The following is a 12,223-nucleotide window of genomic DNA, read 5'->3' as shown; positions in this document are numbered from 1 at the left end:
TAAAGTTTACCTAGTTTCAGGCGAGTTTTCCAGTTTTTCTGCGGACCAATCACATTTGAGGCTATTTTCCGGTCATCTCCGGCAACAATTGGGCTTCAAAATAGGTATAATCTTGTTCTACACTTTTCTATCTTCATTTTGATATATTATGGGTTAAATTTGGTTAAGAAACGATTGAGTTACGAAGCTTTGAAAATTGCCCAAAGAGTTTTTCATGGAAGGACCATTTGTGATGTGTTTGATCAATCTCAGAGACCATTTCTATTGATTTTCAATGTTAGGGATCAAAATGATGTGCTTGATCAATATCAAGGACCATTTGTGATAAAAACCCTAAAAAAAATACTGAATGATATCCAAATATACAGTGATGAACCAAAGCTCAAACTATTTAAAACGTATCCATAATTCAGATTTATAAATTTTTCTATTTTTTCATCACTATTCCATTATCTTCATATTCATAACCATGATGGGGAAAAAAAAATTAAAAATATATAATTTTTTAATAAAAGTGATATTTTTATTCTAAATGACTTTAAGGGGTGAGAGAAGGTTTAAAACTGGAACGCAATAGATTTAAGGGGGAATGCTTTAACTGCTAGAGTAATTCAGTACTTGTCAAAGATATATATTTAACAGAGCTAAAGATCCATACATAAAAAATAAAATAAATGCCCCACCAATTTCAATTTGATTGCCTCATGTTATCATGAGTCATGAACCATCATGGAATACATCCCACCAAAATTGGTAAAGGCAAGAAATATAATAACAATTTGAAGGGAAAAAAGCCCAACTAAACATATAATTAGACCTTGGATAAGGAAAATTCACTACCAAATAAAAATTTTAACGCATCCCAACTCAAGAATAAATTAAGCAGCTCCGTCCTAATTCATTTTTTTTTGTCAATAATTAAGACTCACTACTACTTGCTGCTTGGGATTTGTGTTGTTGCTGTTGCTGTTGATGTTGTTGCCGCTGCTGATGTTGTTGTCGATGTTGTTCCTGCTGCGGAGGATGTTGCTGCTGCTGCTGTTGTTGGGGTTCTTCTTTTTCTTCTTCTTCTTCTTCCTTTATTTCTTGCGATGCGTCTGCCCTCTCTGCCAGGGCGACATCCTCGCCGGAGACAGTGACCGGTGGTGGAGGCGGTGGAGAAGGGTCGATTCTGCCGTCAAGACACGAAGAACATTTTGTCTCCACCCATGATTCGAAGTTGTAGTGTCGCCCGTGACCCATGATCCGATGACCGGAGCAGAGCCTACCAATCATGACCGCAATGACTCCGAGAATGGTGATCACTGCAACCACTGCAATAACGGGTCCCACCGACCCGTGATCCGAATGGGTAGTGTAGGCTTGCTGCGTCACTGCCATGGGTGGTGGTTGCAGCTGCTCCATATGTGAAAGCTGTAGTTTGTGTCAAGTTTTTTGAATCCAAGAGGATGAAAAGATTTTTAGGGTTTAGAAGAGACTCGTAAAAAGTTGTATTTTTGTTTTGTTTTGTCAGCTGGAATTTTTTTCCCGGAAAAAGATTTTTGTTTTTGGGGGGGGGGGGGGGGGTGGGGGGTTGTTGGGTGTGTGTGTGGTATGTGAATAAATAATGGGATTGATTGGTTTGTGAGAAATGAAAAAAAAAAAGATTTGGGAAAAGGAGAGGGAGGAATCTATGGGAATGTTTAGGGGGCCAAAACCCAAGATAAACCCTTTTCAAATTAGAGGGGAATGTAAGAAAATTCGAAACCGCTTTTAGGTGATGCTTTTTCTCAATAGAAACGCCCGAGGGACTTGATGTGCAAAGGTACTATGCGTTTCAAGGAGAGATTCGTGTGGAGTAAGTGTGAAAGAAAGGGTGGGATTAGACTTACCAGAGTGGTGTAAATATGGGTCTCAAAATCAAAGGAAGTTGGGTATGAGGTTTGTTTGAGTCTTGGTCTGCAGTGACACCGTGGTTTTGTTGTCGGACCACATAATTTCTCTTTTTCAAGCCTTGAGCACTTTATTCTAGGTGACCATTTTCATTTAGCTCAAGAATAAGCCTAGTTTGAATCGGTTCCGTTTTATATCAACTAAATAATCCCAGTCACTCCATGGATTTAAGAATTCATGATTCACATCATGTCATTACATTGGGATGTCGCTTAAAATTTGTGGACCAAACAAGGTTGCTTTTCTTGATAGTCAAAAAGTTCAGCATTTCTGTATAGAAAAAAAGTCAAAAAGTTACGTGTTTTCTGAAAAAGTAAGTTAAAAATTGTGTCCTTTAGGCCAATTTGACCAAAAGTCTCTCTTCTTTTCTCTGTCTTTCCCACCTCCCTCCAATTATTTCAGAAGGGAAATGAAGAAACAAAAGCCTAAACTTCTTTAGTTAAGGAAACCAGCAAATCAGCTCGTGCGATGCTGGAAATTTTAATTAACACATGTGAAATATATTAATGTATAAGGTTAATATCAGTTTATTACTATGAAGTTTCTTGATTTTTAACATTTAGTATATGAATTTTTTTTGTCCCAGTTTGGTACCTAAAGTTTTAATTATGAGACACTTTTATATATCCGTTAAGTTTTCTATCAGAACTTCTGTTAACTGATGACGGGGCACCCACGTTGACAATAATTGGATGTCACGTGTCTTTATGGGCCCACGTAAATATTAAAAGATTAAAAAATAAAAAAATAAAAAATAAAAAATTTTAATCCCCTCTTCTAGCCCTAGCTATCCGGCCCCAAAACATTTTTTTTTTCTTTTTATTTTGGGCTGCTCGTCACCCCCACAACCCCCTCCCTTCCTTCTCTCCTCTATGCCCGCCCAATCCTCTATACCCGACCCACCCCCACCCTTTTCACCTTTTCTCCTTTCTCTCTCGTCCACGCTCTTCACCTCCACATTTTGCAAAAATCCTCATTTCCAAAATCGCACACCCAGGTTTCAATTGGTCTTTATCCAAGAAGGACAATATCCCAACGCAGTGTTGGAACCTAAATTGCTTCTGGTTCCAAGGTTCGAAGGCAGCAAATGGAGCTCCAACGGATGAGTGCTGCTAAGTCGAAGAAAGAAGAAGAAAACAAGGGTTTAGAACCTAACAACTAGTTTTTTATTTTTATTTTATTTATTTATTTATTTATTTAAAGCTTTTGTGTGTGTAAGTGAGTGACAAGTGTACACTCCAAATTATATCACTTAAAACCCCAATGAAAAACTAGGATTAAATCTGGAGTAGAGTAGGTGAAATTCATAGTACATGTTTGTCCCCTAGCACAATTTATAGAGAAGTTTGTGAATTGGCAATGTACTAAAACCCTACAAACATTCCCTATATAAATGAAAATATGGCTAATGCAATTGCACAGCCTAGTAGTCATCAAAACCTGCAACATTCCTTATTCCATTTTGTCATTTCAAATCCCTAAGAAAACAACCAAAAACAGTGAAACAAAACACGCCAAGAAACAAACAGTTTCATGGAACCAGAGTGTGGCTGCTGATCTTTCTATTTTATGGGCGCTTTCTGTGCATTTTGGTATCTTTGGGAGCACTTAGATAATGTCTACAACCCCAAGATTCAAGCTTTAAGCCTGCAAATGAAGGGATCCAGTAGTAGTGAGCTAAAAGCTCTTGTCTTTGATGGGGAAAACTACAATTTTTGGAGGATAAGGATGACCACTATCTTCAAGTCTTATGACCTCTGGGATATGGTTCAGTATAGGTATAAGCTACCTAAGATGAAGCTTGATGCTCTAGATGAGGACTTCACAGAGAAATAGATTGCAATGTTGAAGCATAATCGAATGGATGATGCTAGAGCTTTTGGAATCATTCAAGGAGCTGTCTTCGACACCATATTTCCAAGGATAAAAAATGAAGAAACTGTAAAGGGTGATTGGGAGGTTTTACAATAAGAATACAGAGGAGACACGAAAGTAAGAAAGGTAAACTTCAATCCCTTAGAAGAGATTTCGAGTATACAAGAATGAGGGAAAATGAACTGCTAAAAGGGTAATTCTTTAGGCTATTTGATGTTGTGAACCAAATGAAAACCTATGGTGAAGAACTGCCAAATGAAAGAGCTGTCCAAAAGTTGTTGGTTAGTTTGAGTAAACCCTATGATTCAATAGTGAGTGTTAGTGAAGAAACTACAGACACAAAGACTCTTAGTGTGCAAGATGTGATGGCATCCTTAAGAGGTTTTGACCAAAGTCTCCACAGGCATGTTGATTCTTCCACTAAGAGAGCTTTTCAATCTCTCAATATTGGTTCTAGTAGTCAAGCTGGTGCAAACAAACAGAAATCACAGTGGAAGGGCAAGTCCAAAAGATGGGACGAAAATGGGCATAAAAAACCTAAACCTAACTATAACAACAACACCAATGAGGGTTCCAAAACCAAATAGTTATGTAAGCACTGTGACAAATCCCATTTTGGGGAGTGCTGGTTCAAGGGCAAGCCTAAATGCCACAGATGCAACAAGTTTGGGCATCTCATGAAGGATTGCAGATCAAGAAATGTGCAACATGTGAACTGTGCAAATCAAGTGGAAGAAGAGGCAAATGTGTTTTGTGCTTTTAGTGCCAAAGTTGAGAAAAACACTGAAGTATGGTACATTGATAGTGGCTACAGCAATCATATGATTGCACATGAGTCACTACTCATTGACATTGACACTAGTTTCACAAGAAAAGTAAAAATAGGAAATGTGCACATTGTTAAAGCCATTGGGAGAGGAACTCTAGTTATTGAAACCAAAAGGGGGAGAGGATACATAAGGGAAGTTATGCTAGTGCCTGGATTGGATGAAAACCTACTTAGTGTTGATGAAATGATGGAGCATGGCTATTTCCTAGTTTTTGGAGGAACTGTGGTTGATATATTTGATGACAGGACTCTTTCAAATATGGTAACTAGAGTGGAAATGAAAAACAGAAGCTTTCCACTTATCTTGAGGTATCTTGAAGAAGTGGCAAGGAAAGCAAGTGAGACAGGTTCAATGAAGCTATGGCACAAGAGACTTGGTCACTGAAATATGACAAGTCTTCAAAATCTGTAGAAATATGAAATGGTGCAAGGTATACCAGAATTGGATCACTGCAGTGAAACCTGTGAAGGGTGTGTGTTGGGAAAGCAATACATAGATCCATTTGAAGTTGGCAAGGCTTAGAGAGCAACTATGCCACTTATATTGATTCCCACTGATGTGTGTGGCCCTATGCAAACTACTACAATTAGTGGAAACAAATACTTTCTAACCTTCATTGATGACTACTCAAGGATGTGTTGGGTGTATTAGATGATGTTTAAATCAGAAGTGTTCACCATTTTCAAGAAATTCAAAGCAATGGTGGAGTTACCAAGTGGACCCTAGATAAAAAGGCTAAGAAGTGATAGGGGAGGAGAGTATACCTCTCTGGAGTTCAATGCATTATGTGAAGATATAGGATTGAAGAAGCAAGTCACTGTGGCATACCCACCACAACAGAATGGCATTGCAGAAAAGAAGAACAGGATTATAGTCGAAATGGATAAGTCAATGATGCATGAGAAGAATATACCCTATTCCTTCTGGGGTGAAGCAGTGAATACTGTAGTGTACTTGATGAATAGGTGCCCTACCAAAGCTATAGACAAGAAAACACCATTTGAAGTTTTCAGTGGAAGAAAACCATATGTGAAGCATCTAAGGGTATTTGGCTCAGTGTGCTATGCTCACATACCACAATAATTGAGACAGAAACTGGAGAAATCAAGCAACAAATGTGTTTTTGTGGGCTATGGTACCAGTGAAAAAGGGTACAGGGTCTTCAATTTATCAACTCAGAAGATAAATCTATCTAGATATGTTATCTTTAATGAGGACTCAACATGGAATTGGGAAAAAAATGTAGAAAAAAAAGACAACGTCTCTCTACAACTTGATCTCAACAGTAGGGAAACAAGACAACCTATTAAGACCTCAATTCAAGAAGAAGTCATAGAGAATAGTGAGAAACATGGGGCTCCACAACAAGCAAGCATAAGTCCACAACCAAGTCCTTCATAGACTACAACACCTAGCTCAACTCCAGTGAGATTGAGGAGCCTGGAAAAGATATATGCCACTTGCAACTTTTGTGTAGTGCAACTAGAGACTTATGAGGAAGCTGAGAAGGATAAGTTTGGCAGAAGACAATGAAAGAAGAGCTGCAGATGATAGAAAAGAATGATACTTGGGAACTAGTGAATAAACCAAGTGACAAGCCTGTGATTGGAGTGAAATTGGGGTATAAAACCAAGCTAAACCTAGATGGTTCTGTGTAAAAGAACAAGGCTAGATTAATAGCTAAATGCTACTCATAGAAACCAAATGTAGAATTCAATGAAACAAGGAAGCTTATTGAGACCTCAATTCAAGAAGAAGTCACAGAGAATAGGGAGACACATAGGGCTCCACAACAAGTAAGCATGAGTACACAACCAAGTCATTCACAGACTACAACACCAAGCTCAACTCTAGTGAGATTAAGGAGCCTGGAAGAGATATATGCCACTTGTAACATTTGTGTAGTAGAACTAGAGACTTATGAGCAAGCTGGGAAGGACAAGCCTATGATTGGATTGAAATGGGTGTATAAAACCAAGCTAAACCTAGATGGTTCTATACAAAATAACATGAGTAGGTTAGTAGCTAAAGGCTACTCACAGAAACCAGGTGTAGACTTCAATGAAACCTTTACTCCAGTAGCTAGGTTAGACACTATAGGGACTTTAATTGCCCTAACAGCTAAAAGGGGTTACAAGCTACATCAACTGGATGTGAAATTTGAATTGGTAAATGGAGTGCTAAAAGAGGAAGTGTTTGTGGAATAGCCTCGAGGGTTCATAAGTGAAGAATTCCCAAATAAGGTGTATTAGCTAACAAAGGCACTCTATGGCCTAAAGCAAGCTCCAAGGGCTTGGTATAGTGAGATTTATCAACACATCTGAGATCACCAAATGTTCGGGAGTTCCTCCATTCAATCCTTTTCATTCTTCTTGTTGCTGGATATCTCGTTCGTACACATCTTCTCTTTGTTTCTCGAGCCTATAGTGAGTTATAGATGACTCTTATTTCATGAGAAAAGGTTTCAGAAGAGCCTTGGTGAAGCTACCCTATACACCAAGATAGAAAACAATAAGACATTCATTGCATCAATCTATGTGGATGATGTTGTCTACACTAGAGATGATGAAGCTATGATTGCAGAATTCAAGGAAAAAATGATGAAGAGGTATGAGATAATAGACCTAGGCCTCTTACATCACTTCCTTGGAAGTGGGGTAATTCAAGAAGCAAACTGCATCTTCATTCACCAGAAGAAGTATGCTTAAACATTGCTTGAGAAGTTTGGTATGAAAGGCTACAAACTTATCTTTACACCCCTAATTGCAAATGAGAAGCTTTAGAAAGATGATGGGAGTGAAACTGTGGATTTAAGTTTCTACAAAAGCATTGTTGGCAGTCTATTGTACCTAATTGCAACAAGGCCTGATCTAATGTTTCTAGCAAGTCTACTTTCAAGATTTATGCAGAATCTTACAAAGATACACATGGGGACTACTAAGAGAGTTCTTAGATATGTGTAAGGGACACTTGACTATGGAATCAAGTATGAAAAGGGAAAGTTAACTATCCTAATTGGATTTTGTGATAGTGGCTGGGGTGGTAATGAAGATGATTGCAAAAGCACAATAGGGTATGCATTCACTTTTGGTTCAGGAGTTTTCTCTTGGGCATCAGTGAAACACCAAAGTGTTGCACTATCCACAGATGAGGCAGTGTATGTAAGTGCCTTAGAGGCAACAGTTCAAGCCATCTAGTTGAGATTCATACTTAAAGACTTTGGAGAATTATAGGTTGATGCCACACCACTTCTCTGTGGCAACACTACATGAATCGCCATGACCAAAAACCCAGTTTTTCATTAGAGAATGAAGCACATAAAAAGGAGATATCATTTCATCAAAGAAACATTGCAAGAAAACATAATGAAGTTACCTTATTGCAAGACAGAACATCAAATCACAGACATTTTCACAAAAGCTCTTCCGAAGGAAAGGTTCAATTACCTCAGGGGATTGTTTGGCGTGACAACCAGAACCTATTTAGAAGGGAGTGTTGAAACCTAAATTGCTTTTGGTTCTAGGGTTCGAAGGCTTTAAATGGAGCTCCTACAGATGAATGCTGCTAAGTCAAAGAAAGAAGAAGAAAACAAGGGTTTAGAACCTAACGGCTAGTTTTTTTTATTTATTTAAAGCTTTTGTGTGTGTAAGTGAGTGACAAGTGTACACTCCAAATTAGATCACTTAAAACCCCAATGAAGGGCTAAGATTAAATCTAGAGTAGAGTAGGTGAAATTCATAGTACATGTTTGTCCCCTAGCACAGTTTAGAGAGAAGTTTGAGAGTTAGCAATGTATCAAAACCCTACGAACATTCCCTATATAAATGAAAATATGGCTGATGCAATTGCACAACCTAGTAGCCGTCAAAACCTGCAACATTCCTTATTCCATCTTGTCGTTTCTAAGAAAACTACCAAAAACAGTGAAACAAAACACAAGAAGAAACAAACTTTTTCATGGCATTGGAGCCTGGTTGCTGATCTTTCTATTTTTTGGGCGTTTTTTGTGCATTTCAGTATCTTTGGGAGCATTCAGATAGTGTCTACAACACCAAGATTTAAGCTTTTAGCCTGCAAATGAAGGGATCCAGTAGCAGTGAGCTAAAAGCTACCGTCTTTGGTGGGGAAAACTACGATTTTTGGAGGATAAGGATGACCATTATCTTCAAGTCTTATGACCTCTGGGATATGGTTCAGTACATGTATAAGCTACATGAGATGGAGTTTGATACTCTAGAAGAGGACTTCACAAAGAAACAAATTGCAATGTTGAAGCAGAATCAAATGGATGATGCTAAAGCTCTTGGAATCATTCAAGGAGCTGTCTCCGACACCATCTTTCCAAGGATAGCAAATGAAGAAACTGCAAAGGGTGCTTGGGAGGTTTGACAACAAGAATACAGATGAGACACCAAAGTAAGAAAGGTAAAGCTTCAATCCCTTAGAAGAGATTTCGAGTATACAAGAATGAGGGAAAATGACACGTGGCCGGATAGTTATGGTTAGAAGAAGGGATAAAAAAAAATTTAATTTTTTTTTAATTTTTAATTTTTAATTTTTAGTTTTTAGTTTTTTAATATTTACATGGGCCCATAATGACACATGGTGCTTTATCATTATTCATGTGGGTACCACATCATCAGTTAACGGAGGTTATGACAGAAAACTTAACAAATGTATAAAAGTGTCCCAAAATTATGACTTTAGGTACTAAACTGGAACGAAAAAAATTTTATGTACCAAATGTTAAAAAACTAAGAAACTTTAGAGTAGTAAACTGAGATTAAGCCTAATATATATTTACATCTATATTAAAACCTATGAGATTCTTTTGTTCAGTAAAAATAAAACACAGGTGTTGGTAGAATATGTTACGTACATAGCAAAGGTTGGGAATTAAGATATTCATATAGTATAATACACAAAATAAGTATCTTGGTTTTTAGAGGGTTCGTTAACGAAAAGGGATTGAGCTAACTTTCATTTAACCGTAATAAAATAAAAAAATATAATACAAAAAAACAAGATTGTCCATTTCTTTTTCTTTCTATTTTCGTCGTGTTACATTTATACATGAACATAATGCGCATAATTTCCCTCTAGACCTAGCTGTTGTTGAGGTTCTATCTATAAATGGATAAGACTTTGGTCTTAGTATATATGAGTTCTTGAAAGTAAAGGAGTAATAAAAAAATATCTTGTTATATCAAGAGGTTTGTTATTGCTCCTTACTATTTAGTTTAAAAATTATGAGAAGAAAAGAAGTGTGGGGAGAAATGACAAGAAGATATTGGAACATCAATTTGGAAGAGATGATGGAAGGATGAGTTCATTTTGGTCATGGTACTCGGAAATGGAATCCTAGAATGGCACCTTATATCTTTGCAAATCGTAAAGGCATTCATATTATAAATCTTACTAGATCTGCTCAGTTTTTATCAAAAGCTTGTGATTTAGTTTTTGATTCAGCAAATAGGGGAAAACAATTCTTAATTGTTGGTACCAAAAATAAAGTAGCTGATTCAGTAGCACGGGTTGCAATATAGGCTTGGTGTCATTATGTTAATAAAAAATGGCTCGGTGGTATGTTAACGAATTGGTATACTACATAAATGAGATTTCATAAGTTTAGGGACTTAAGAACAGAACAAAAGACGGAGAGACTTAACTATCTTCTGAAAAGGGATGCGGCAGTGTTGAAGAGACAATTATTTCACTTGCAAACATATCTCGACGGAATTAAATATATGACAGGGTTCCCCGATAGTGTAATAATTAAGAGATTAGTCTTCCTCGCCAATGAATGACTTCTTTTAAGCTAACCTTCCTTTTTCACCAATTAATTACTTAATATTCTAGAAGTGGAGCACCTTGTATTTATTTAAAAGCTTACAGGACTCAATCTATATATATAGCACTAGCTAGCCTGCTTCCTTAAATCATGATAGTTGAGTGCCTGATGTGAGTCAAAGAGAGTGGTATAGTCACTACACGTTGTTAGTTGTCCCTAGTGCATAGTGACTTCCCTAATCAGAATTCATCCCAATCTTTCTGAAGGAAGTGTTCGAGTGGTGAAAGTTGAAAGATAAACTTCAAAAAGTATGATCTCTATCTGGTATCCCACCTTTATCTGTCCCTAGTTGTTCGCAGGTGAATGAGAAACTGGTAATCCAAGTTGGAAGTCCTCAACATGCAAGGGTCCTCACCTCATCACTAAATATAGATTTCACGGTGAGCGAGTCAAGTCATTTTAGAACAACTCTGGTACTCAAGATCGAATAAAATGTGACGCCCGAGAGGCCACAATTACCGCAAGCAAACAAAATCATCCTAAACTATTATTTAATAAAAAGAGCTTAAGTTTTAACCATAAGGAAAAATTATCAATACATCAGGCCATACAAAAACTAAAAACACGAGCTCAATTAAAAGCCCAACCCGCATAAAAAATGTTATTCCAAAATTGCCCATAATGGAGCCTAACCTAGACCCGTTACAAAAAAGACGGCTATAACATTCAATCAGCACCTCCACTGCCATTAATGATACACCAACCACTCCCACAAAGCAAAAATAGAACCAAATTTGAATTCCATAAACAAAAATCCATTCCGTAAAATCCAATTTCAACTTCAATTCCAAATTTCAACAAGAATCTACATATCAATGGCAGAATAATTAGCAACCAAAACCTCAGAAGAACAACAAATTCTAGATGAACAAGAGGTACTAAACTCAAATGCTTGTTAAATTCTCATTTCGAGAATACAGTAATATGTATGTTTGTATGTTCGTGATTCTATAGACCTATCAATTCTTACTTAAAAAACACTACAAAACGATTAATTTTCTTCATACTACAGTTTAATAACTACTCAATTTTTTCCAAAACTGAAATTACGTGTGTTCCTACTTTTCTTCAATTTCATGTATAACTTTGGCATAGTTCAACCAATATTGTGTGTTATTTTTGGTTCAAATCCATAATTATTGTCTGTTATATTATTCTAGATCAATAAACAATGTTTACTTTGTTATATCTCATAAATATTGGGGGTTATATATATATATATATATATATATATATATATATATATATATATATATATATATATATATATATCAATTTCACTAGTAAATGTTATTTGCTTTAATTCCAAAAATATTGTTCCGTTTCACTCCCTTTCCATCTAAATAGTGTGAGATATTTCATAAACAGTGTGAGTTATATTGGTCTAGATCTAGAAACAATGTTTATTTTGTTACATCTCATAAATATTGGGGGTTATTTTGATCAATTTCACAGAATAATACGGGTTATTATGATGTAATTCCATGAAAACTATTGGCTTTTTGTTCTAGTTCAAGAAATATTGTGCGTTATGTTGTGAAATATTTTGTTTTAGTTCACAGACTAATGTTGATTTTGCTCCCTTTCATAAACAATGTGGGTTGTTTTGGTTTGGTTTTACTCCCTTTCCTTGTAAATAGTGTGAGATATTTCATAAACAGTGTGGATTGATTTTGTTCCCTTTCATAAATACTGTGAGTTTTTCATTGTTATTTAGTTTGATGTAAGTCCATAA

General features: G+C 36.5%; 2 protein-coding genes across 2 annotated transcripts; one reads left to right on the top strand and one right to left on the bottom strand.

Annotated features, from left to right (window-relative positions):
• Positions 1 to 918: 918 nt before the first annotated feature.
• Positions 919 to 1,404, bottom strand: LOC139188558 (uncharacterized). The gene has a single exon (XM_070806167.1). It carries the CDS (start codon positions 1,402 to 1,404, stop codon positions 919 to 921), a length of 486 nt encoding a protein of 161 aa, XP_070662268.1.
• Positions 1,405 to 4,484: 3,080 nt separating this feature from the next.
• Positions 4,485 to 5,720, top strand: LOC139188557 (uncharacterized). The gene is made up of 2 exons (XM_070806166.1): positions 4,485 to 4,983; positions 5,437 to 5,720. The coding sequence occupies exons 1-2, from the start codon at positions 4,485 to 4,487 to the stop codon at positions 5,718 to 5,720; spliced, it is 783 nt and encodes a 260-aa protein (XP_070662267.1).
• The last annotated feature ends 6,503 nt before the right edge of the window (positions 5,721 to 12,223 follow it).

This window comes from Malus domestica, chromosome 10, assembly GCF_042453785.1.
Source record: "Malus domestica chromosome 10, GDT2T_hap1".
In the NCBI taxonomy this organism is placed as follows: Eukaryota; Viridiplantae; Streptophyta; class Magnoliopsida; order Rosales; family Rosaceae; genus Malus; species Malus domestica.
This window is presented reverse-complemented; position numbering and strand designations above follow the sequence as displayed.

What these genes read in the sequence shown, in the direction of transcription:
- LOC139188557 (XM_070806166.1), top strand. Translation starts at nt 4,485, where the DNA reads ATGAAGGATTGCAGATCAAGAAATGTGCAACATGTGAACTGTGCAAAT. An exon ending in AAGGAAAGCAAGTGAGACAG is followed by an intron (nt 4,984 to 5,436) that starts GTTCAATGAAGC and finishes GTGAAGATATAG; the next exon opens with GATTGAAGAAGCAAGTCACT.
- LOC139188558 (XM_070806167.1), bottom strand. Translation starts at nt 1,404, where the DNA reads ATGGAGCAGCTGCAACCACCACCCATGGCAGTGACGCAGCAAGCCTAC.